At 42.2% G+C, this 25,639-nt stretch overlaps 3 protein-coding genes across 20 annotated transcripts in view; 2 read left to right on the forward strand and 1 right to left on the reverse strand.

Moving 5' to 3' along the window:
- DOCK7 (dedicator of cytokinesis 7) overlaps nucleotides 1-3,744 on the forward strand; it is a 106,510-nt gene extending 102,766 nt beyond the window's left edge. For all 10 annotated transcript variants that reach the window (XM_074906061.1, XM_074906060.1, XM_074906063.1 and 7 more), the window contains 3 exons: nucleotides 137-243; nucleotides 1,300-1,467; nucleotides 3,018-3,744. In XM_074906061.1, coding sequence (XP_074762162.1) covers nucleotides 137-243; nucleotides 1,300-1,467; nucleotides 3,018-3,060 — 318 coding nt within the window. In that variant the 3' untranslated portion in view covers nucleotides 3,061-3,744. The remainder of the gene's footprint in view (nucleotides 1-136; nucleotides 244-1,299; nucleotides 1,468-3,017) is intronic.
- A 3,386-nt stretch (nucleotides 3,745-7,130) lies between these two features.
- On the reverse strand, nucleotides 7,131-20,158 carry USP1 (ubiquitin specific peptidase 1). Its single transcript, XM_074906071.1, has 9 exons — nucleotides 20,033-20,158; nucleotides 19,505-19,743; nucleotides 18,301-18,424; nucleotides 17,849-17,956; nucleotides 17,164-17,324; nucleotides 15,960-16,678; nucleotides 14,826-14,996; nucleotides 13,468-13,669; nucleotides 7,131-8,724 (listed from the first exon to the last, which is right to left on the reverse strand). The coding sequence occupies exons 2-9, from the start codon at nucleotides 19,672-19,674 to the stop codon at nucleotides 7,992-7,994; spliced, it is 2,388 nt and encodes a 795-aa protein (XP_074762172.1). The 5' UTR covers nucleotides 19,675-19,743; nucleotides 20,033-20,158; the 3' UTR covers nucleotides 7,131-7,991.
- A 506-nt stretch (nucleotides 20,159-20,664) lies between these two features.
- KANK4 (KN motif and ankyrin repeat domains 4) overlaps nucleotides 20,665-25,639 on the forward strand; it is a 37,135-nt gene continuing 32,160 nt past the window's right edge. For 8 of the 9 annotated variants that reach the window (XR_012633661.1, XR_012633662.1, XM_074906077.1 and 5 more), the window contains exons 1-3: nucleotides 21,218-21,298; nucleotides 22,803-22,873; nucleotides 24,645-24,758. The gene's annotated coding sequence lies outside the window, so the exon portion shown is untranslated. Of the gene's footprint in view, nucleotides 20,739-21,217; nucleotides 21,299-22,802; nucleotides 22,874-24,644; nucleotides 24,759-25,639 lie in introns of those variants that run through there. The other variant, XM_074906074.1, reaches the window with a different exon arrangement.

Raw genomic sequence — 25,639 nt, forward strand, 5'->3', positions numbered from 1 at the left:
CTGCAATTCTTCAAGATGCATTCTGTAAGGAAATATTGCATTTCACGAAACGTTTCTGTGTGCAAGAAGTTTCTCCAGTGATTAGATGTGACAAGACAGTTTCGAGAAACTTAATTTTTCTCTTCTGCTCCTAAAGGGACCATTAGAAGTTGCACAAGTTTTCTTGTCTGAAATACCCAATGATCCAAAGCTCTTCAGGCATCATAACAAACTCCGGCTCTGTTTCAAAGACTTCACAAAAAGGTATGGAGTATTGTCTTCAAACTGCCTGCCAGATGCACTTATTGCTACCACATCAGACAGGAACACGACAGTAACTCAGGGGGTATCTGGAGAGAGGAGGATTCCTGTTGTAACTCCATCTGTCCAGTCTCCATCGGCAGCTGGATTCCTCAGCTGCCCAGTGGCTTCCCCTGTTTCTCTGGTGCTGCTGGTCCGTAACTTAAGGGGCTGAAAGTCGTTTGGCTTTGCTGTTTATCAGGAATTAGTGATCACAGTTCAGTTGTGTTCCTGTTTCAGAAAACACGACGAGCCACGCTGGCACAAATGAACTCACAGCTTGGAAGGGTCAGGACAAACTGCTGAATTGGCCAAGAGATTTAATTTCCTTCTGAAGTGAATTTCTCCAAACGGAGTGGAAGCATACTGGCAGAATTCTCTCAAGAAATCTGCTGGCTACCCTACTTTCCTCTTGAGTAATGCAAACTGCAGTTTCAGTCCAACATCTTTTGCAAGCACCAATGAATTTAAAAAAAAAAAAAAAACACAAAAAACCAAACCCTAAATAAAAATATTCCATGCAAATAGATCCAGTGGCGGTGTAGTTTTCCCATATGTAATAAATGGCATTGGTGATATAGTTCTTTTCATACCCTTTGTTTAAATTACATCTTTGCAAGTAGAAGAGTCTCCTATGAACATCTCCATCTGCTATTTATTAATCCTTCCTGAGGAGAGCAGATCTATCCATCTTTAAATCCTCTTGGACTGGAAGTGACTATGTGGAGATCAGCTTTTCATTTCTCTTTAGAGAGGATAAACGTAACCGGAGAGTAAATTAAAATGAAAAAGGAGTTGTCACTCTGGAAGTGAAATGGAGATTGGAAATATGACACACTCTCCTTTCCCCCCACCAAGTGGTTTAGCTGAGTCTTTATTACCCAAAAGGCAAGATAGAGAAGGATATTACGTGTCATCCCAGAGAAGCAGAATGAATTATTTTGTACTATTAGATTAACAAGTCTGTAGCAAGCAGGTCCTTTTTTACATGCCCAAGTTTCACAGGCTTTTATTTTCTAGATGTGAAGATGCTCTGCGCAAGAACAAGAGCCTGATCGGTCCAGACCAAAAGGAGTATCAGCGAGAACTCGAAAGGAATTATCACCGGTTAAAGGAAGCTCTCCAGCCTTTGATAAATAGAAAGATCCCACAGTTGTACAAGGCAGTGCTGCCGGTCGCTTGCCACAGGTGGATATTTGATTTTACTCTTTGAGCAGAGATAAGGAGGGTGTAAAACTGGGGACTGGGGTGTCTGATCTTCCCATTGTGGCTCTGTTGGCTGAGTCCATCCCTTTCCCCTTCTGTCCTGACTTCAGAGCACATCCCCTTCCCGGCACTGATGGTAGGTGGTGTTTGCAATGGTTCCTTTTGTTCCTGATCTATGACAATTTTATTTTTCATCCTGCATCCCATTCTTTTTTAGATTCAAATCCACCCTCAGTGTGGCAGGACTTTTGACACTTGTTTGTTCCCAGTGAAACTGGGATGAGGAGCTCCAGGGGCAGGCAGGGTGGAAAAACAGTTGGTACCTTCCATGCTGGAAGGCCAGTAAGCTGGAGTCTGGGCTTTTTGTTGATCTGTAATGAGTCTGGACATAAAAACCCCACAGGGCATGTGTGAAGCAAGTCAGAGCCCATAGCACTGTAATCCCCTGGCACCAGCTGTGGCTGAGCACAGGCACTTTGCATATGTAGTTTCTAATGAGGCTCTGGCTCCCAAAAGAGGGGCAGAAGCGTTTCCCAGCAGATAACCTCCACCTAATCTTTGATTTGATGAGCCCTGTGGTGTGTCCCCTGTCAGCAAGGGTGATGGAACCCAGCACGAGGGCACTGCCCTGCGGCCGTGGGCTCCCCCCGGCGAGGGCTGAGGGTGTTTCTGGAAGGGGCTGATGGTGACGGCGCTTTTAACGATGGACCCTTTAGGAGGTTTGTGTGAATGTGAACTTCAGTTCGTGTCCCTGCCGTTGGTTTAGAATACACGTTTTGAACCTCTCCTCCTCTAAGTGTTGTTCAGAGGTAAAGAGCAATGGGGAACACAAAAAAATGTTGTGAAAAGAGAAATTTGGCAAAATCACATTATAAAAAGAGCAAGGCTTAGCGCTGGATGAAGAAGGAAATGAGCGTTCCCAGCTCGCACAGCAGTGCTTAGTGATGTTTCTGTAGCTGAATTGGATGTATTTTTATGTCTGCTGAATACTGCAGAAAGGTGGTCTTCCCTCATGCCCCAGGTTCGGGATGTTTTACACCCTCCCCAGATCCCATCCTGTGTGCTGGCTGTTCTCACTGGCTGGGGGTGGTGGCAGTATCAGGGCTTCCCTCCCCACCCAGATGGTCACCTCACAAGCGCTTCTGTTGTAATTATTTTCTAATCTTGTGAAATTCAGCCTGTGCAGGGAGTCTAATACATATATTCCAGGCAAATTCCACTTAGGGGTTTGTCTGAAAGACTTAAACAAGATTTCAGTAGTGCTGATGGTTTGTGCTGCTTCTCTACGTTCTCTATGAGTTAAACTTTCTGTCAGCTTTCATGTCAGTAAACCTTGGGTGGCTGAAATATCCCAGATTACAGACCCAAACCCAATTCATTTGGAAAGCAATGAGTTAATGTCAGTGGACTTAATTTTTGTAGTAGCCAGCTGTAGAAAATACTGGAAATCAAGTACAGAATCATTCATCTGTCGAGGCTTCTTATTTCATCATGGAAAATATGAGCTCATCGTTGTATTTTCTCTCCCTCAGAGACTCCTTCAGCAGGATGAGCCTTCGCAAAATGGATATCTAAACGAGTTAAAAACCAAAATAAAAAAGCACTTAAATTAAGGTTTTGAAAAGAAAGAGCCTTGTTATCAGCGCTGGGAATCAAAGAAGTTTTATTGTGAAATAAAACTTGGACTTCATCCTGGACATCCCACACACCTCTTCCTCCATCAAAGTGTTCAGTGGCCAAAAATCATTCTGAATTGTCAAATGTAGACTTATCAATGTTTGAAAAAAATTATGACAGTGGTATCCAGAGTATTGGTGATAAGCTGTAAACTTACCTGTTTTTTAAGGCATTTTTATGACTCAAAAGGTACACTAAACGCATTTACCTTTATTTATAGCATTACCTAATGTTAAATTTATTTACTTTTAATTCATATATTTAATTTATATTAGGACCATACGCAAATGCATTTCTGAAGTTTTTAATGTAGTGATGATGGTTATTTTGATGGTACTATTAAATATGTGAATGTTTACACTTTAATTCCCTGTGCATTTGGACTTCAGAGCTCGCCCATCCTTGGGAAAAAGGTTCAGAGAAAGGTAAGTCTTACAGTAACACTTCTTAACCAAGTGGTGTTTTTTTAAATTATTCCTATCCTTTTTCCTTTGTAACTCTGAATATGAATTGCTGCAAAGAAAAATAATTCCATCTGTAGCCCTCAGAAGAATGGAGGCACGTCTTGTTACCACTTACTTCCTTCAGTACCAGTGAGGTGGAGTTTCAGCATGACTTCTGTGTGTACCTGGTCATTTCCACCAGCTAGGAAGCCCAGGCAGCACAGGAATCTCATAACTTTGAAAGTGCAATTCAGCTGAGCAGTGTACATGCAACTAGACTGCTTTTTTTGTAAAAAAAAAAAAAAAAAAGCTTTTGCTTTTTTGAAAACTAATTTCATGAGGGAAAAGAACATAAACTGATATCACAGTTCAAGTTAAAAGCTTACAGAGAAAGCATTCTTTGCATTGCTATTTTTGTAAAGAAAACCATCTGTTTTACAGCAGTTACTGTTGTGGCTAACACAGAACTTCAAGGAAAGAGCTGAGTACACAACTCCTCAATCTAGTCCTTGACATTTTTCCTGTCTGTACTGAACAAGGTCCCTTGGAAGAGGTGATGTGAGATAAAACACAAGCTTATTCTTTCTGTACAAATATCTGAATATCATAGCACTGTTTGGGTTGGAAGGGACCTTAAAGATCCTCTAGTTCCCACCCCCCTGCCCCGGGCAGGGCCACCTTCCACCAGCCCAGGTTGCCCAAAGCCCCGTCCAACCCGACCTTGAACCCTTCCAGGGAGGGGGCAGCCACAGCTTCTCTGGGCAGCCTGGGCCAGGGCCTCACCCCCCTCACAGGGAAATATTTCTTCCTCAGATCTAATGTAAATCTGCCCTCTCTCAGTTTAAAGCTGTGACCCCTCGTCCTGTCCCTACATCCCCTGATCCAGAGTCCCTCCCCCCTTTCCTGTAGCCCCTTTCAGCCCTGGGGGGCGGCTCTGAGGTCTCCTGGAGCATACATAGGCTTAAATATGCATACAGATACCTATGAACATGTATATATAAAAAGCCACATTTGATAAACATACTTTTTATATATATATAAAAAATATATAATACAAAAAGGGTTTTATATATGAGATGAGCTTTTAAGATAGCAAACAATCATACATCATCACTTCCAATTTGTATTTGACTTTTGAAACCTAAACCGTTTTTACCTTCAATTCTAACATACTCATTCCCAGAAGGTGCTGGGGGTGTGTGTGTGTGTGTGTTTCATCGGGGTTCACCTAAAGCAAGTGCCTGCTCTCCTTGCATCAGCAGGGAGGGTCTTTTATATTCTTCATGTTTCTTTTGAGTTAGTAGTAGCCTGTTTGTGTGCTGTGGCAGGATGATTGTGCTCTTACGGTTGAGCAGGGCTGGAAGGGCACCGTGTCCCAGAGGTGCCCTGGCAGGGTGGGGGGTACCCAGCAGGGCACGCTGGCTCTGGCCGAGGTGGGGAAGGGAGATCAGTATTGCCAATTTTTGGTCCTTCTCCCCTGCTCTGTTGTTCCAACAGCTTCATAGCAGTGGTGCTTTTTGGTAGCATGAGTGTGGTGCTTGTCTCAGCGTGCCCGTCTCTGACCCTTTCCCTCGAACACAAGTAATCCTGGACTCGTTCTGTGTTACGGGTTGTAACACAGCAAAGCCTGCATGGAATTTCTTGCATAAAGAAAAACTACTCCTCTAACCCAAGCCTTTTCCCTGCCATCCCTCTGCTGAGACATTTCAAAGCCCTGGTGCAAAGCCCAGGGATGTTGGCAAGGCTTTGGAAGCCGTATGGGAGTCAGGGACTCTCATAATGGAAAATATTAAGAAAGGGAGAGGTATACATAGAATAAATACTAAGAAAGGGGGAGGCTTTGCAGGAGGTTTGTATGAAGAGGCACGCAAAAGATTTACAGTGACAAAGGGAAAACAAATCCCAATAGCCAAGAAAGAAGGAAACCTTAATTTAGAGCTGTCCTTTTATACTGTTTCCTTTAGCTAGAAAAGCATCTGCTTTAATCCAAATCTTGTCTAACCTTTGATTTTACTGGATGGCCCCATGCCAGCATAAATCTGACCTGTTATCAGTCCATAGAGCTCAGTAGTGTCAAAGTGGAGTGCGATGTGACGGAGGGCTAAGAGTGGGCAGCCACCTTCTGAAACTACAGGCCACGTGCAATACAGGACGTTGGTTACTGGGGCAAGTTACTCATTGAGGAAGGGTGGTAAGTGCTTTACTTGAGTAAATCTCCAGAAAACCCACCCCACACTCCCTCTCTATATGCCAGGGTTTGGTTTTGGCTTTTTTTTTTTCCTTCAGCATATTCCAGCTGATTGTTTTCTGTTCAGCTGCCTACAAAGAATGTTTCTCTCGAGCTGTGTAGTGTGATGGAAGACAGCTGGGTCTTCCTTCAGTTGCACTGTAAGCCAGTATTTTGTTGAATTTAACCGTATTTTGTTTCCTTGGAACATTTCCTGTTCCTGCAGTTGAATGAAAAAGATAACTCTTGGGTCAAGTGTGGAAAAATAAACTTTCATTTGCAGGCTGAAATTCAGCAACCCCCATACTGCAGGCAGTAAAAAATAGCATTCTGTAATGTGATTTGCCTACCCTTGCAAGGTAAGATTACAGTTACCTTTTTTTTAATGTAGCTATTTCTTGGTTTAACTATGAAATTATTTATTATGGTGACAATGCTTTGGAAGAGGGAAAGGTTTAGTGCAGTCGTAATCCCAGATTTTTCTTCTCTGCAGAAGATAATTGCCACAGACATCTAATCAGCATGAGTTTATAAGCAACTCTAAATTTAGTCCAGCCTTTCTTACACTGTTTTCTATTAACAGAACAAGCTTTCTAGACTGAAACATTCTTTAGTGATACATCAACATCTAGGATATACTGCAAAATCAAGGCCTTTACAAAAATCAGAGGTCTACCCTAATGTGGAAAATACACTATTTATCTTGAATTACCTCGGTGTTTATACTACATTATCATAAAAGATCGTAAGAAACTATTGCAGAATAAACTAGGTAGAGGTTTCCAGGGCTTTTCCTTTAAATAAATGAATTTGTATTTTAAAATGTTTAAATATATCCAGAAAACTAGGGCGTACCCACATGTTGTGTATCTTTCCTTGTCTCTGCAGCAGCACTACATGTCATTCCATCCATTCTGTGACAGCAGAAGTAAACACTCATCCTATTTTGTGTCCTATTTTTAAGATTGTAATGGCCTGCGGTGTATAGGATTCACCTTAACATTTTAGCATCTGATCGATGATTGGGGATGTTAATCTCTAGTATTTAGTGCCAGATTTCACTTGGTTTTGCAATAGTCTGTTTCCCTTTCCCTTGTCTCTGAACCTTCATCGAGTTCAACTTCATGGAGTGCCTTCAATTAGGAGTTAAAAACCAGAATGTTACTTTTAAAGCACTTTAAACCTTCCATTTCTCTAAGACAGTTTCCCAGCCTTTTGAACCAGTGCCCAACCACTTTTACCTTCCACTTTCCCATCTCCAGACACAAACGTCTGATCTAGTCATCTCAGATGCATATCATAAATTTTTTATTTCATATATATACATTCTTAACAAAGCATCAAAGCCAAATGCTTTCGTTTTCCCACACTGCAGTGAGCTCAAAGTACAAATTAACTGTTATAAGATCACCACTAAGTTCCAAACCCACCCAAACAGATATGCATATTAGAGGGCTTTACTCTTTAAAAGTACAAAATTATTTTAATTACACTACACGCTCCCCCTGGTTTGAAGTATTAATCACACCTATTTACACTTTGCCCATTTAACAGCTATGCAACAAGATGCAAATTAGACCATTCCAACATTTCTATTAAGTTCAGTTCCTCCCAATACACTAAACAAGGTTACAAGACCCTTTTCTTGTGCTTCGAGTCGCACCAAGCGGTATAGAACTGGATAAGGAGAATAAACCACGTCGATTACCCCAAGACTAAATATGAAGTATTACTTCCCAAGTTACAAAAATACACAACTTCTGATGAAATTTGCTAGTTAATATACATTAACTTCAGGATATGAATACAAATAACTTTTTATTTAAAAAAAAAAAGCAGCTAATAATACAATAGGCATGTCTGACACCTAGAGTTGTGTTAAAACCACTACCGGGTACTGTAGGCATCATTTAGGAACTATACAAATTGGTATTTCTAAAAGGTAATATCACTATTCTCCCGCATAAAAGTTATTATGTGAATTAAGTTCTATGTCACGGTTTGTTAATTCAAGTTGAGCCACTTACACCAAACAAAAAGACCAGAAACATGATCCAGTAGCTTTAAAAACAAAACAGCTGTGTCTTCCAGGTAGTTTTGATGCAAATCAGACCAATAGGTGTACGCAAATCCCTAATATTTACAGTCAAAATACAGCATCACTCTACAATTTTCTTATAAAACAGTAGGTAAGGAGTTGATGTAGATGACGACGTCGGAGAAAGAGAATTCAGAAAGTCCTTTTCTTCCGTAACCTTCACTTCAGAATCATCAAAGAGCAGCCACTTTCCTTCATACTCTCTGAGGCTCTGCAGTACGTAGAGGGCTTTGTTTTCCAGTCCGCTGGAGACGGCGCCGCTCTGCTCGCCGTGCTCTGCGCCACCCTCCGCGCTCCCGCTACTACTGCTGGACTCGGGGTTTCTGCTTTCAGTAACTACGTTAAGAAACTTCTCGGGGTTAGCTGGTTTGTTGTTGTACAGGTCACAGTCAGACTTGCTCTTCTGCCCCCCAAGCAGTCCGACAGCCTCCATACTCTTTTTGTTCAGAACTTTACCCGGCTGCGTGTTTCCGTTGACTCTGAAGGAGACTTCACCATCGTCGTAGTCTTCAGCGACAGTTCTCGCCTCCTCCTCGTTCAGTGGTTCTGGTTTAATCATGTCGTACATTTGGTCAGTGATGAAGTTTCCCTTATCTAACTCCAGGCTATTCAGATCTGTGATTTTGACAGAAGCTGTGTAGTGTCCGCTGCTGATCGTGATGCCGCTGTGCATGACCACCGCGAACAATCCGTAGGTGTCGTTGGTCGGCTTTGTGCTCCATTCTTCTAGGGACAGTTTGAGAGGCGTCAGTAAGGGAGTGTTTATCTTGGATAGTCCACCATAGCAATCAAACCTTTAGAAAAAAAGATAAAAGTTAAGACCTCTTGCCACAAGAGCTCACAATAAATACTGCTTTAAGTGGCCCGTATGCTGCATCTATATTCTTCTATTAAAAAGACAGGGGCGATCTCAACGGGAGATTCAAATCTCACACTCAACTTGCTTGTCATGAGCATCTGTCCCAGGCCCCCCCTGTTCAGTAAAGACGTTTTTACGATCACGTATAATGTTAAATCTTACAGACTAGTAACTATGTATTTTAACTATTATAAAAGATTCTCTTTTTCTGAAGTATTGACTGAGGTTAATTTCTAAATACACATGATAGAAGGAGTTAGAACCTAAGTGTGCAGTTATCATTCGTGCCTCTATGCCCGAATACTTGCACTTCTTCCCAGACACAATCCTGCTTTCCAGATTAAACAAAAGACCAAACAAAAACCTCTTCAACATCCAAGGTTGAAGTAACCAGGGTTGTTTTGGTTTTCTTTGTCCCAAACCTCTCAAAAGAGTCATTTACTAAGTAAAGGCACACAAATCTTATTTTACTTTCATGTAGCTTTAATGTCACTCAGAAAAACTAAGTATTTCTTCTCAGATCATCTTGGTGCACTGTAGTACACTGCCAATGGTAACGCAATGGTTATCTAAGGATTAATAAGTTACTAACACTTTCTTATTATGAGGGATTCTTTATTAACTGCCCTATGTTATTCAGGTTTTTTAAACAATTATCTAGCTGCTTTGCTTTGGAAAAGCACCTTGTATTCCAGAAATATTTGGCATTTTGTTCATATTGCAGAAATTTACCATGAGAAAAGTTTAAGTCCTTTCATTATAATAAGGATCTTCTAAAGAGTTTGAAAAGAAAATAAGTCTTGGGACTTTTACATCACTATTGTGTGTTCAGTCTTCTTGAAGGATTCTGATTGCAGATGATTTACATATTGCATCAGCCCAATTTAATTAACCCCTTTATTTAAGGATATGTTAGGATGTCCTAAGAGATTTCAGCGATGATTCAGCCTTGCTCAACTGTTAGGGTGTTGTAGGGAAAAACTTAGGGGAACATAGACAAACCCTGTAAAACTTCAGTCTCAAAGGGCTAAATACTATTACTCAACTTGCATTTTATCCTAAGAAAGAATAACTATCTTTAATCCAAGGGAACTGCAGATATGGCATAACTGTATAAGCGTAATTGCAGCAACAGACTATTACTTTTGTTTTACTGGGTTTGGTTTTGACTCTGCTGTGCTTCTAAACGTTTCACTAATGCTCACAGCCATAAACCCTTATAAACAAAAATACATTTACACACGCACAGAGGTCCTCAGTCACTCAGGTCTAATTAACTGAAATCCCATTTTAAACCTAGGCTTGCCATAAACATGTGACTACACCAAAAGAAACACAAAAGAGCATCAGAAATAATAAAACTTTAAAATCTTCTGAAAATCCCTATTATGAGTAGCCAGAAATAGAGATATTCAGAAGAGAGTCAAGAAACAGAGAAACTGCTTACTGATACTCTAGATCAGAAATCCAGTTCCACTCAAGCACACTATATGACAATCATATTAACATAAAACATTAAAAAACAGGCTCTACCTTTCTTCTGAATGAGATCCAGCATCAGAAAGATTTGGAGAGGAGGAAATAAGAGAGGAAATCTTTTCCTATTAGCTTTTTGTTCTTCTTAATGATAAGAATCTGAAGACAGAAAAATTGCATGCCAAGTACTCTGCCTCCTCTGACTGATGCACAGTAGTTCATACACAACAAACTCGATTTCTGCAACTGCATCTTTTGAGGCCATAAATTAGTGGAACTTCACCCCCTGTGCTGAATTAACACCTCAAGTTATTACAGACCCTTAAAGATTTAAGCTATTTTACTGCAATGCTTTTAATACATAAGGATGTGAAATACTCCACGTAAAGATTTCCAGTGGCATAAGCACTGCTGTCACTCGTTAGTAAATGTGACTGCAACGAAACCATTTCACGAGACAAAACTCTTCATTTTCTCACCAACTGTTAAATTTATATAGTGGAAATGCTTGGTTAGATCTTACCAGTTACACATTTCTTCTTAATAGCTTTGCAGTCTGAGCACACATGGCCTAGCATTTTTTTCCCCCCAACACACACACTTGCCAAAGAGAATTACTCATCCCCGGACAAGTAGATTTTCACACTGGCTGCTTTATTCAGAAAACCCAAAACACTCTGCAAGCCAGTATCTAGAAAAGATGAAGCAAATCCCTACTAACTGCAAATATTTACATTACCATTCCCCTCTGCTTCATTTCATTTATTTAAGACTCAGTCATTGGAAAACTTCAGTAGAGCACAACTGAGAAGCAGACAAGATTTCAAAATTTTTATGGGAGGTAAGAAGTTGTATGAGGATTCTTAGTTTAAAAGTCTGTTTAAGGTCAGCAAAACAGTCTGTTACTACTTTTAGGGTAAACCACTGCCAACTCATGTTTACGATAAATATTACAAATTTGAGGGATGCTCCATCAGAGCTCATTCAAAAACCATAAGTGACTCTGGATACTAATGAATAAGCCAGTGCTTTGGTTTAGAAACCTCAGCTCTTCCCCACCTGATTTGCAGTTGTGCTTTATTACTCCAAGTCAAGACGTTTAGAAATGACGGGGTTTTGTCCAAGATAAAACATCCAAGCCAAAAAACTGGGAAACGATCTTCTAAGCAGTCTCAGCTTCATCACTGACTCCAGTTCTACATCTGATCTTCCCACTCTTAATTCCTTAATCTCTGGCTGCCAGCACTTGGCAGAAAATGTATGACACAATTCAGAGGACACATGAGGAACACCACAAGAGACTGGATTCAGTCTGCCCCAGGTATAGACCTGAGTAGTTTGAACAAGGACCAGAAGCCTGCCAGGACAGAAGAGGTAAGTGATTCAGGAGATGGCTGGGTAACCTGCAAGCACTTCCTCAGAGAAACAAAAAAAAGTAGCAAATGTGGGAGCAAACTGAAATAATATGCAGGTCTACTTTCAGGTGGACATCTTGGGTTGTATTTTTCTGAATAGCCTGTAATCCTACCAGCCTGCCATCTCGCATCAAGGGCTACTCAGCAATAGCATTACGATTTTTAAGAAGTGTGTAACTTGTTCTCTGCCTTGTTGTGACGGTTAAATATTATGTAGAACAATGAAAAGACAATTTTCTATGTTATGATCCTAGACTTGTATGAAGAGATGTTAGCAGACAGAGACAGTTTCCTTTTGACTTGGTCAGAAGCCTAGATACTCCTAAATGCTAAAAACAGGCAGAGCGAGACATCTAGTCTGAACAATCTTAGCAAACTACCTGTAAAAGTATCTTAATATATTTCTTGACACGTTATTTTACAAATCTTATTTATATTGACCACAGTTACCAGCACTTGCTTATAGAGCATCCTCTAACGAACCATCTGTCAACTTTTATTTGGTATCTGTGTGCTGCCAAAGGTCCTATACACATCAAGTTTTAAAACACCGGTGACAAATACAAACTAAATTCCATGAAGACTTCATGCATGAAGTGGCATGGTGGCTCTGAAGGTCTAAAGCCAACCAACAGGGAAACGCAATGCACAGGGAACTCGGCGGATAAAAGGCCAAACTAATTTGTGCCTAAATAACTTGCTGCCCAGCACAAAGCAGGTCCGTGTCGGGCTCTGAACGACGCCCAGCCATCAGGTCACCAAACAGGCTGCAGCTGAGGAGTGTGCTTGGCTCTCTGGAACAGATGCCAACTCGAGCGATGCTGAAACCAGCACAAATTTACCTCCTTTTGCTGCATCTCGCTAAGCTAATGCAGACAGCAAAAGTTACGTTTCAGTGAATACCAGGAGAAGTTGAAAATACAGGCCAAGCTGCAAGTGTTACTAATATTGTATCGTCACTCTCAAGAACACAATCAATGGAGTAACAATTTTCTGAAGAACTGGGATAAGATTTTGTAATTTAAGAGAAGTTTTTCCTGATGAAGCCCTTCTGTTATTTTTCATTATTTGAATCTCAGTGGAGAAAGAGTTTACTGCAAAATGTTGCATATAAAGTGTCATGGCCTTCTTTCATTTGTGTACAGTACTGTAGGGTCCGGGGGTGTTTTTTTGGTGGTTTGTTTGGGGTTTTTTAACTCCCTTCCCAAAGGAAATCCCTAAATTCCTAAGTATGAATAAAGGTAAAGAACATTCTCGTAAGAATAATCGCTTTCAAAAAGTAAGGATTCCTACAGTATTTAACATCAAACCAATCGCTCAGCAGTTGAACATCAATGACACTGATATTACTGTATTTTAAAGGATTTCTGTACTGTGTGTTAGCTCTCTAGAATGTTTATCTTCTGCTTTTTTCCCCTGAATTTTAGCACTCACGTTCAGTTAGAGACCAAAGTACTACTTGCTGTGACCATAAAATTCAGTTTTGTTCTCATTACTTGTTCTGCTAAAGTACTTAAACCTGCCTCTGAACTCCCACAGACAGGTGATATTAAAAGTAAACAAAGTCTCCTGTAAGAATATTCCCCCGGAGATAATTTTTGCCACTACTTGTAACAATAGAAAGGCTTTATGAAATGAGGAGCTGTGTCCCACCGATTGAAGTTAATTTCAATCCAGAAATCTGCTTTTTGCTTTTGGAAAAGTTACAAAACATTTTCAATCTCTTCAGATAAGATTTCCCTTCCAACAGCACACCGATCCGTAAGAGAGTCAATCTGCATACTCACTCTAAGCCACTAGCAGCAAAGCACTTCAAATGAATTGTTATAACTTCAGGCATTTTATCGAATAAAAGGCTGCGTTCTGCTTCTGTGTAATGATGGCAGTTTTCGCAGAAATATTTATCCTCTCCCACAATCCTTTCCACTGACGCAAACTGTGAAATTGCCCATTTAAGAGTCTTCATTTCTGTTTTTGGCTCTGGAGAAACTATAAAAGAGAATCATTACATTCACAGGCACGCTATTATTTACATTTCCAATGCATCCCACCAGAATAACAACAAAACAAAATATGTCAAGTTAAGACGCATTCAAAAACTACTATCAGCACTGTAAAGAACGTACAATATGTATGAAAATGTACCCAAATCTTTGAATCGTTTCAGGAAGTGATGGAAATATCACCTAATAGCTATTATTACTTTAAATCTACTGTCTTCCCAAGCTTGCCTTTAGATCACACGTCCTAATTTTGCTGCCATGTCTGGAAATCGGGTGCGTGTATCTGAGACCAGAATTTCACTCATTAAGGCAAACTTCCAAAATAACCAGAAAGTTCTCTTTTGCTTTTTACATTTTGCCTCCCCGGACAGCTTCACACCACTGATGATCAGGTCACCTACACTGTCAGCAGCATTTTACACATGAGCCCCACCACACACTTTACTCTTAAGTCTTTCAGCAAAACAGGGAGGGCAAAAATAGTAAAAGCTGATCCAAATTAAGCCCACGGGACTTAATCTGTTAATTAAAAATTGATCTTGATTGATTAAAATTCTGAATTTCCAAGTGCATTGTTGCCACGCTTACTTTTGAAAATAATGAAAAACTATGTATAGATCGCTAAAATTTGTGAAAGATACCACAAAACTAACATCTACAAATATAAAATAAATGCTATTAAAGTAAGAACAGTCTAAAATACCGGGAAAAAATTATTTTTTACAGTAAATTAACAAAAAAGCTGGTTTCTCATTTCTTTTATTTTTGAGCGAAAAAAGCATAGTATTTCTTATAAAATGAAGAAAAGCAGAATAATTTCTTATTCAGGAAGAAAGGGAAGACTCAAATCAAAGAAAATAGCTATTTATAAGCAGGAAAACACGTATGCAAGTGAAGGATTGTAAGCAGTCCATGTTATGTGTTAAGATCCAAAAGAATTTTAATATAGTGTGGATCTGTCTACATTAACTTTAGACTTTGGAAACGCAGCGCTGATAATCAGGACAAGAGATAACAGAACAGCCTCCGAGTTTAACCAGCACAAACAGGAGCAGTGTTCCTCGATAACTATGACACTGTCCTTCCTCAAAGGCTGGCTGAAAGAGAGACATACATCACGACCCTTGTCGATAATTACTTACTTTCAGAACTCTCTTCACTTTTAGAAAGTTCGTCTTCTTGCACCGGAACACTGATGTCCTGAAAATCTTCTCTTCTTTCAGTAAAGCACTCGCACTCCAAGCACCTTGTTCTCAGTACTAACTGGCCCTGGAAGAGTTTCTCCACTAGTTCAAAAACAGCCAGCTCTGTACCTAGAGAAAGTACATGCCAGATCACTTATCAAAATGCATTTTATTCAAAAGACACTTGAGAAACTGGCTGTCCTTGGCAAAATTACTGTGTTACAGACATGGGTCTTTTAGGTATTCCAGCTATTTTCAAAATACCTCCTACTTGTAACCAAATCAGAAGCCTCTTTCTCCTGGCCTTCAAACTTTTAACTTCTGTTTTAAGATTAGATTCTTGTTTTATACTTGGAAGTGTGACAGTGTCACACTCTGGAAAAATCTGTGTTTGCCATCAGTGTGCTGCTACCTTAGTACGGACTGTCAGCCTCCTCGAGGAACAGCACACTTGTGGGCTTGCCTGGTTTCTATTCTCAGTTTACTTTCTAAACTTGTTGGCCAATTTTAGTCAAATCTGCTGAAGAAATGCAGATCTTAAAAGATTCTGCATTCCTTCAGATTTTTGTAAGAATTGGTGGGTGGATCAGCCAATGAGCATATCTAACACATCCGGGGTCTTTCCTAGTTCTTGGGAAGGTTGGAAATATGGAAGGATTGAAGAACAGGGAGGGAAGGAGAGGATATTGTCTGTATAGACTTGGGAGACAAAGCCTTAACTAATGGGGTTTGATTCAGTTTGCTCCTGACAGTAATCTTCCTTTACATCTTGAATTCACTTGCTGTTTCTACAGATGACAAAAATTAGTGATAATAAAAAAAAAATATTGCCAGGTTTGTATCTTGTACAATGATTACGTAATGTTAGAGAAATATCCCTTAAGATCTAAGCTAAACAGGTCAGGTTATAAAAAAAAAAGTTACAAACGTGTAAAAATAAATTCTCCTTCATTGAAAAATATTTTTCAATTCCTGAAAATGTAATTTTGCATTTAGGGAGCTTCACTGGCTGTGCAGTCGGAAAGCTGACTTCCCACCGCATTGTAATTTCTTAATCACACTAATTTTAAGCCCATACACTTGTTCACCAACCTTCCTTTTTTGGTTCTTTTTCAGTTCCTTTTTCATTACGGCTTTCCACAGGAGATGCTGGTTCATGATATTCTTCTTTAATATTGTTACCATTTTTACACTTTACAGATGACTCTTCGAGCTCAGAGTCGTCAAATTCTTTCCCTGGGTCTTTGGACCCCAGGTTTGTGGTTAACTTTCCTAAACTATAAAATTTTGACAGAATACTGGGCTGTTTGCATGAAGACTTCAACCAGTTTAACCTAAGCCGTGACTTCTTCTGTGTTGGCTTCGCACTCTCGCTTTCACTGGAACACTTGGCAATGGCATCGGTTTGATTTTCTAGCTTTTCTCCTGTTGCTTTCCTCTTTGACCTGGTTTGCCTTTGATTTTCTTCTGCTGCAATTTGCTCTTTTGATACTTTGGATTTTTTCTTGGCGTTGCCACCCTCAGCATCGCTTTTTCTTTTCCCGTTCCCTTTGAGCAGCTTGTCTTCAGCTCTCTCTCCTACGTGGCTACTTGGTACATTATCCTCCTCCTCAGCAGCACTGCCAGTTCCATTGCTCTCAGTATTTTGATTAAGTTTTTCCTCTGGTTTAGCTGTAGGCTCTTCCACGGGCAGTTTGTTCAACTCTTCCTTCTTCAGTAGCTGACAGGTTTCTTGAATGTTACCCAGGATACACTGCAGAACTTCCTGGGCATCGTGCTGCAAGTAGCCTTCATACATAGGGTTGAGCTCTCTATTAAAAGGAAAATAAACGAGCGAAACAATGAGTTATTCTTTGCTAAGTGGCTAACATGATTTGATATTTAAATTGGGGAGTTTAGATATAAGAGCAGGTGAGGATCCTCTCCAGGCCTAGGGAGAAATCCTCTCTGTCACAGATAGCTGGGGGAAGGTAGCTACAGCCTTACGTGTTTAAACTCACATTTCGTGGCAGCACTCCTTCCCAGGTCAAGAAGAACACTTACCTACGTAAAGCTAGGTACTGTTTTTAATCCACAGCTGGATTTAAATTATATTCTTACAAAATTAAAATTTACTTCCAAATTTGTGATATCACAGGGCTAACAATAAACACAAAAAGCACCTTTACTTCCTATAATGATGCCCCCAGTTTAAGACCATCTACCTTCCCCAAGTCTCCAATGCTGTGCTGTACAATGACAACGGCCTCAAAACTTCTGGTGAAAATTCCGACAAGGTGTTTAAGATAATTTGTACCTAAGGGTATTTAGTAGCCTTCGTGGCTGAGTAGCAAGTTCATCTGTGTATTTTTCTGGATTTAAGAGAAAGCTGGCTTGAAGCTGCTCAACCGAAAGAATCAGTGAGTGCAAACTGCAGATTAGTTCATAACTTGCCAGTGGATCTTCTTTACAAGTTCCCTGCAATAACATAAAAAAGAATAAAAATACATGCAGTTTTTTCTGTAACAACAAGTTAAACTTCTTCTCTCCTGCCCTCACTTAGTTTTCTAACAGATATTTGACAGATTTTTTTTTTTGTCTGCTGTAAGAAGCAGGTGAGTTTCAGACAATATATTGCTCTTTTGCCAGTAGAAAACAAATATAAAAGCCAGACGATTTTAAAAATCCAAACCATCTCTGCCCAAACCCCAATTTCCATCCACTCAAAGTACTGTCTCATGATTATCTTAGTGAGAAGCATGGTGAGGTATCTTCTGGTATCTCCTGTTAAACTTCGACTTGTGCTTACAAGTTCCCAGCCACTCTGAACACCCAAGTTTGAACACAAGTTCAAAATAACTCAGATGTATCTGAAATAGCATTGTAGAAAACAATACTGGAAAACTTCTTACAAACAGAAGAAATTAGTTACATTTTCATTACACTCTCAGCATGCAGCCTCATTTACAAAACTGCAAGGAACACGTTGTGAGACATACTACCTTGTCTGCTTTTTGCTCTCCTTCATCCTTCAAAGATTCTTTCTTCTTTGAAATTATATTATATAAATGTTTTACTCCAGTTTTAAAACCAGGACAAAAGTATAGTACCTGAAAGCAACAGTTTAAAAGAGATTAATTGGTAAAGAAGTTACTCAACATACATATCCACATTTACGATCAAACTGGCTTTGCATCTCCCAAGGCTGCTGCACAGCATGCAAACGTGGAGGATTATTCATAGCAGGGAGGTGCCCAGTATGCAAACTGAAAACTCACCCAATCAAGGCAACCTACGGTGCATCCATTTCCTGCAGTACCATCTTTTTTTTCCCCCCACATTCCCTTCATACTACAACCAGACATCTATGTCCTATCAAACGGCTAATCTCATCCACTTGTGCTTAAACAAAAGACAACCCTTGCTCCGAGGCCCCTGAACGTGGGGATCTTACCTGAAGTACGCTGTTCAGATAACAAGTGTTACCCAGATTGTTCAAGCCCACAAAAGGCAACATGTTGTCTTTTTTCTCACAGCTAACAAGCGAGGGAGGCTGTGCTGCAGGAACAACCTGGTCACTATTAAAGATAAAACAGCGAGTAAGAGGCGATTTTTACAAATGACCCCTCCTGGTACGCACACATACCTCTCTCCTGGCTATTACCATCTTACAGAACGAGCTTACAGAATTAATAACCAACATACACAAACCAAAGTCACGTCAAAGTGTTTTTGAGAATCTTCCATATGGCTACTCTGGGCACTCAAGCACAGGTTTACAAGAATCTGGCAAATCCAATACACATTTTGCAAAAAGTGTTAGGAGAAGGATTTAAGGAACCAAAAAAGTTCTCAAAATACTTCTGTATGCTCTTTGTTCATTCCTAAGGGTGCAGTAAGAAAAACATGTCTGGCACATATTTTGTGTTACTGTTCCCTGCTTCGGATTCACATCACTTCACTTCTAGATGCAAACCAAAAGGATAAAAACATTAAAGAGAAAAAAAAAAAAAAGGAACCATTGAAACTGGCATGTTATATAGAGTTATAATGATGATTACACACTACCTACGCAACAGAACTAAATTTTAAAGTGTCCAACACTGTTATAATTGATCATGATTAAGCAATTTTTCCTCACTATCTGCAATGAAATGAGTTGTCAGATTTGCTCAGGGCTTGAAACACCCTAATGAACGGCAGTAAGCAGCGCCACCGATTCCTTTACTTGCAGCACGAATAACCTTTAAAAGCCAGTATTTTTTATTAAAACTAATTTTGTAAAACCCTACGTTTTAATATCATTATGTAATTCAGCATTGGACTAACTACCTTATATTAACTTCAAATAAGCTAACTTCTTTAAGTTATTGGAAAGTTTATGCCAGGCAGCTAAGCATCCGTAGTATGGCAAACTTATTCTCTTAAAAGCAAAGAGTTAAGGAAATTCATTATAGTGAATTGCTAGTTTAGGTTGATTAACTTGGCCTAAAGGTTTACCTCGCACATGTTCAAGCAGATACTTATGCAAGAATACACAACTTAAATGAGCGGATGGAGCAGCGTTGTTTACCCATTACAGCAAACTCTTCTCCAGCTACTAGACTACTTTCACAATACACCCAGAAACACTCATTCTGAGCCAAACTCTTACATACATCTCCGAGCCTCTGAATTCTGAACTCTTTTGTTCATTTTCCTGGGACTCCGTGAAATCCAGCGCTCTTTTCGCTTCCTTTTTTTGGAAGAGCTTCAGGGAAAGCCTGTTCTTCTTCGAGGGGCTCCCTCTCGCAGGCCCGGTGCTGTCACTCGGTAAGACCCCGGGCATCTTTCCTGGCGGGCAGGTGAGCGGGAGAGGCGGCCGGCGCGGCCGGGAACCTGCGCTCGGTGCTCACACCTGACACACACACACACGAGTCGCCATTTACTTTTAGTGCGGGAAGCAGCGACGGCCGCCGGAGCACCCCGCAGCCCCCCGACCCGGGCTCTGACAGCCGCCTCCCCTCCCCGGCGGCGGCGCCGCCGCCCGCGCCCCGCTCCCGGCCCGCTGCCCCCCGCCGCCCGCCCTCACGGCCGCGCCCGCCCGGGAGGCCGCTCGCTCGCCCGCCGGCGGGGCCGTGCGCGGCGGGCCGGGCCCGGGGCCCGCGGGAGCGGATGGCGGCCGCGGCGGAGCCGCCTCTCCTCACCGCTACATGTTGGCGCGGCGCGGGCCGCCGCCGCCGCCCGCCGGTTGCCATGGGGACCGCGGGGCGCCCCGGCGCCGCTCTCCCCACCACGGGAAACTTGGCGCGTTTTCCGCGCCGCCAGGACCCGCGCCCTCACCCCTCCTCGCGCCCAGGCGCTCGCGGCCGCCCCGCTCAAACGCCGGAGCGGAAGCCGCGGCCGGCGCCCGCCAAGACCGAAGGGCCATGGTTGACCGCTGGCGGCCCGCTTCGCACCGGCTTGCGGCGGCCGAGCGACACCTCCGCGCTGGCCCGCCGGCAGCGTCGACGCCGCGCCTCCGCCGCCGCCGTCAGGCAATAGCGCGGGCAGCCCGCGGGGTCCTGCCTGGGCGCGCGCGGGCGCTGGTAATGGCCCGGCCAAAGGGCTCGAGCTCGCGAGGGGAGGGGCGGGGCGGGGGAGGCGGCTGGGCGGAACCATTCGGCCGAGACACCCCCCTCCGGCGGCGGTGGATTGGTCCCGCGCTAGCCCCGCCCCTCCCCGCCTCCGCCAATCACAGCGAAGGGCGCGCGGCGGCGCCGCTTGCGCGAGCCTGAGGGAGCGGCGGGGGCGGGGCTCGGCCTCCCCCCCCCCCCCCCCGCGCCTCCGGTCCCCGGGGCCGCCCCGCGCCGCCGGGCCTGGCCGGGCCCGCACAGCCACCCGCGCCGGGAGAGCGGGCGGGCAGCGGGGCAGGTGCGCGCTGCGGGGCCCCCTCTCCCGCCCCGCGGCCCTCGCCAGTCTCGGCGCCGCCGCCCGCTGGCGGCCAGAGCGGGCGGGCGGGTTTGTGGCGGTTCCTCCGAAACCCCGGTTGGTGTTGGCGGCCGCCTCACGGTGTGTGTCGCTGCGGAAGGGCCCTCGCCCGCCCTAGCGCTGCCATTGCGGCCTTGGGAGCTTCCCTGCGCCTCGTGCCCGGCCGCCGCGGCCCTGCATCCAAACGCGCTGGGGACGGTGCCTCTCAGATTGAGCCCCGTTCTCTAAATGCATAAACCAGCTGTATCACAAGCCTCCCGCGGTTTTTGGCACTCATAAACCTAGGACTGCACTCGAAACTCCTGTGAGATCGAGCTAAAAAGCTTTACCAGGGCGGCTATGAAGAATGCAATAAATCGTATCTTTCATCGAGGCTGCAAAAAATCCTGGTACAGGGACCAGTATGCTCAAAGGATGGTGTGTGGGAAAAGAACTATAGGTGACTCCGTTGTGCTCTTTAACCTGGGCCCTGCAGAGGTTTGCTAACAGGGCTGTAGCAGAAGGTCAGCAGAAACCTTTATGTCTAAGCAATGTCACAGTGATTTGATCTGATGATGACTGAGAGTAAATAAGTTCGTTGTCAGTCGCGTATTTGTGGTAGCTATAGGTTCATCACGGTTTACAAAGGCCCCTTTCTGCAGAAAAGTAAGATTTTTTTTTTGCCAGGCTGCTGATAACGTTTTTGTTTTAAAGAAAAAAATCTTTGCCAATCAAGCTAACGAGAGGTTGTAAAAGATCTTGTTTCCTCTGGAAATCTATCAAAGTAAATTTCAGGCCCCTGTGACCCCGTGAGTAGATGCTCTCTGTGACTGGCCTAAGTGAAGTGCACTTCTAATTTTTTTTAGTAAAAACACTGAAATATTTTAAATGTCAGTCTTGCAGCAAAGCGAACATCTGCGGAACACGCAGTCGTTCTGTTTGTGATGAAAGGCCTCCATAATTTGTGGCTTCACTTGCAGTGAATTATGAGGCCTTCTCTTTACATATACAATGGCTTCCATATTTCACAAATTCATCTGGCTCTGAAAATTGCTCTTTATTTACTCCATATAAGGTTTTATATTTTTCACAGTTCTCCTCTGGCAGGATTTGGACAGCACGAGATGGGAGAAACATGATGGAGGCGTCACTGTAGTAAATATTTCTAACCAAACATGAATTGGCTACTTTAAGTCTATATACTGTGATGCTATGTCATTTAGTATTGCCCCAAAAGGCCAGAAATCTTTTAAAGACTCATCTTTTATCTTGAGAACTAAGGAACTCCATGTGACAGTCACACTTTCTCAGCACTGATGTTAGCAATTCCATTAAAAGAAAAACCTGTTGAGCTAAACCACGGTTGTTTATTGCAATTACATCCGTGATGCCACTGGAAAACTCTTGTAAAGATTTTCTAAGTTATTCAGTAAGATATTTTATAGGATTACTTTCATAACTGACTTTAAGCCATGGCCACTCCTAGGCCTTAGCACCTCTTCACCTTGGGCTGAGTTACCCCAAATTTGAGCACTCTTCCTACAGAGCAGAAGGACCCCAGGACAGACTCCTGCTGCCTTCCCTAGTTGTGGCACCGTGTTGTCTGCTAAATACTAAAGCAAACGAGACTGCATGGTTGCCACACATCCACAGCATTTTTCAAAAGGTATTGGCACTGCTTGTGTTCTGTCCACATCTGTGGATATTTTATTCTCCTCTCCTCGGGCACTTCCCTCACAACTCATGTACTCTTTTTTTTTTTCGCATTTGCTATACAGCAGCGTATAACTTTGCAATTTGCTGAGTAAAATATGTTTAGTGCTAGAACAAAATCTGGAAGCCTAGTGATTAAACAGCATTTTAAAAGCAATTTTATTTTGAAAAGTTCTTTGCAGTCATTTTGGATGCGTTTTACATTGCTACATGAATTACTACTGCAGATCAATATCCCTAAATATGTATATGAATTATGGCAGGAATTATATATCATATACATGCTTACCACACACATTTTGCTTTCTCTTACAGGGTAAAATACCCTCGTATGCCTGCACACATGCAGGCCCATCACCCAAGGAGCCAAGGTTCGGATTCTCAAGGTATATACTGACCTAAAGATTTATTTACTTGGCTAGTGGGATTTACAGAGCCTCGAAGCTGGCTAGATACTGAGCTCCCAGTGAAAGCTGCTGCATTTCCTGACCCGAGTTCTGCTTAGTGAACTTTACCTTAAGTCCCCTGCAGTTAACAGACACTCAGGACGACAGAGGTTCTTTTGTATGAGACAAGCACGTGTAAGGAAGTCTTATCCAGGTGGGTGGTGCTCAGAAGTCGTGTCACTGCTTGGTTGTTTAATAATGTTTCATTAAATCACTGCCAGTTTGAGTGGCCAGCTGAGGAGTTACTTCCCCGTGAGCTGGAAGGTGCTGGGCAATCAGGACTGTGGCGGTAACAGAATGGTGTAATGAGACAGGGTGAAATCTCTTAGTGTTTGGACCTTGAATCAATAACAGACTGGAATAAACTCCAGGGGCAGGAGTCCAGTTGCTCCAGGTAAGTTTGTGTTTGATATGGGAGCACATCCCGAGAGGTCTCAAGTCAAATGGCTTGACCGAGGCCATTTATTACTTCTTGGTACAGCATTTCACTGAAAATCCACCCTATCAAGTGCGTGGTTTGCAATCTGCTTTAGCAAATGTGATAAAAGACTATTTATGTCCAAGGGTTTTACAATCTGAGAATCTAATTCCACATGTACAAGTGCTTCATGTTTACTTGTGCCTAGGAACAGCATCGGTGACTTCAGAAGGCCTAGCTTTGGGTTTAAAGTTAGGCTTGTGAACATTTACAGGCTGGTGGTTTAACTTTCAGGTGCAGTAGCTGGGTGAAAGAGGGAAGACATTAACAGTATTTTTCCTGAGACTGCTTTACACATGGGAGTTACAGGGCTTTGTTCCGTGTATTACATTTTATTTGGCTAATGAAGTAGTCAACTCAGTTTTAATAGGTATAATGATTGTTTTAATCAACAAATGCATCTGCCACACAACTAATAATACATGAAGTACCTCTCAGAACGCTTAGTCAGCACCCATTTGGAACAAACTCTACCTGCCCTTTCTTCCACAGCGTGGGGTCTGTTTCCACATGTTCCCGTTCAGAGAAGCTTCTGTGTCATCCTGTGATGAGTCTGTTGTGCAGCCCCGTAGATCTGTGTCAGGTCTTCTTCCTGAATGTGTTTTACTTTTTCTACTGGTAATTTCATCTGATTATGTATAACCCCTATCCTGCTCTAAGTAATTTCTCTCCCTTAACATCCTCACAAATTACTTCCTAATTCCCCATCACCATTATTTTAACCAAGCCATACATACTTCATTTTTCATCTTTACTCATAAAGTAGTTCCCTCTGGCTTCTAAAGACAAAGTCAATATAATTATAAGACATTCTGGTTGAGTGATCGTTAGGGTTCCCCTCTGTCACCTGGATGGAAAACTGTTTGCAATATATAAAGCATGATATTTTTTTAAAACCTAAATTTTTTATTCATTAAAGCATTAGCTGCTGTTGATTTTAGTGTACTTAATTCTGTGCTGACAAACAGTGGTTTTGAGGTCAGTGCAGTTAGAGCATTTTAGAATTTGGTCCTTTAATCTTGTCTTTTTTTTTTTTTTTTTTTTAAATTTTTTTTAACCACTGAAAAGGACAGGGGAATTTTCAAATGGTTCTTGAGCAGAAATCAGCAAGATGACAAGAGGTGATGTCAAGGAGATGAGGCTGTTTGGGTGGGAAGCCACAGGACAAGAATTTGAGGACACGGCAGAGATGGGCTGCCCACACCAGGTAATCAGACCAACTTTCTAATACAGGTGGCAGCAAGACTGGAACTGCCTTTGAAGTGTAAGAACTACAGGAGAAGTCAGGACTCATTCTTGGTATTTACTGTGCATTCCTGGAGGCAATTTCAAGCCAAATGACACAAGGTAATGTTTAGAGCATGATGTGAGGCCTTATAATTAGCTGATTTTAACAAACCCTCCTAGGAGACCTGTTTTGTTAAATGGGTGGGTGAAATCTCAGCTGTAGTTCCGTCAACTGATTGTTTTTTTTTAAATTTGGCAGTACAGTCACACCTCTGCCTTTGCTTTCTTATATATGCAATTACAGTCCAGGTGATCCCTGTATCTGAAGGTACAGTGTCACCACTTGGCATACCCAGGACAGCTTCGTTAGCTGATTTGCGAATGAGCAATAAAAAATACCGGTGAAGCCATGATTTATTTTTAGACAGCAAATACAGGAGAAGCAGGAGCTCCCGTCACTGGGAAGTGGCTGCACCCACCAGCCCAACGAACTACAGGAGGGAACCCTCAGCTGAGTGAAATCTCCTCTTTACCAGCCTTTCACACTCTCAAATTTTTATGTACCCGCTTAAAATATGGCTCCCTGTCACTAGTTAACGCAGGGAAATTTTTCCAGCAGGAAAATGTTCTGGTTAAATGTAAGGAAATGGAGATTTTTTTTTTAAATTTTTTTTCTGTATCTCTCTAAAAATAGAGCAACACCTAATTAAATATTTATGGCGGCTTAGCACGCTCAATAAAGGAACTGTTGTCTAGAAGCCTCCGAAGCTTCGGCTTCTTACAGTAAAGGAAGTGTTTCAAATACAGGCCAAAGAGGGAGCAGGTGCAAGAGGCAGTAATTGCATACGTACGGTCCTGAGACACTCAAACATGCAAGATTAAATTATGTCTAATACTATAGACTTTACAGCCATATGTTATAAAAATAGCTGCACTGGGAAACCAGAAATCTCCACAGACATAGCCAAAAATAACCATATGAAATGCCTGAAAAGAGCAGA

The sequence above is a fragment of the Athene noctua genome, chromosome 5 (genome assembly GCF_965140245.1).
Source record: "Athene noctua chromosome 5, bAthNoc1.hap1.1, whole genome shotgun sequence".
NCBI classification, from domain to species: domain Eukaryota; kingdom Metazoa; phylum Chordata; class Aves; order Strigiformes; family Strigidae; genus Athene; species Athene noctua.

Bases quoted from the DNA above. Each gene is read 5' to 3' on its own strand.
- USP1 (XM_074906071.1), bottom strand. From the start codon at position 19,674: ATGCCCGGGGTCTTACCGAGTGACAGCACCGGGCCTGCGAGAGGGAGC. The intron at 18,425-19,504 runs GTATGTAAGAGT...TATCTTTAATAG, and splicing joins GAATTCAGAGGCTCGGAGAT to TGACCAGGTTGTTCCTGCAG. The intron at 17,325-17,848 runs GTAGTATGTCTC...ATGTTATTGCAG, and splicing joins GAGAGCAAAAAGCAGACAAG to GGAACTTGTAAAGAAGATCC.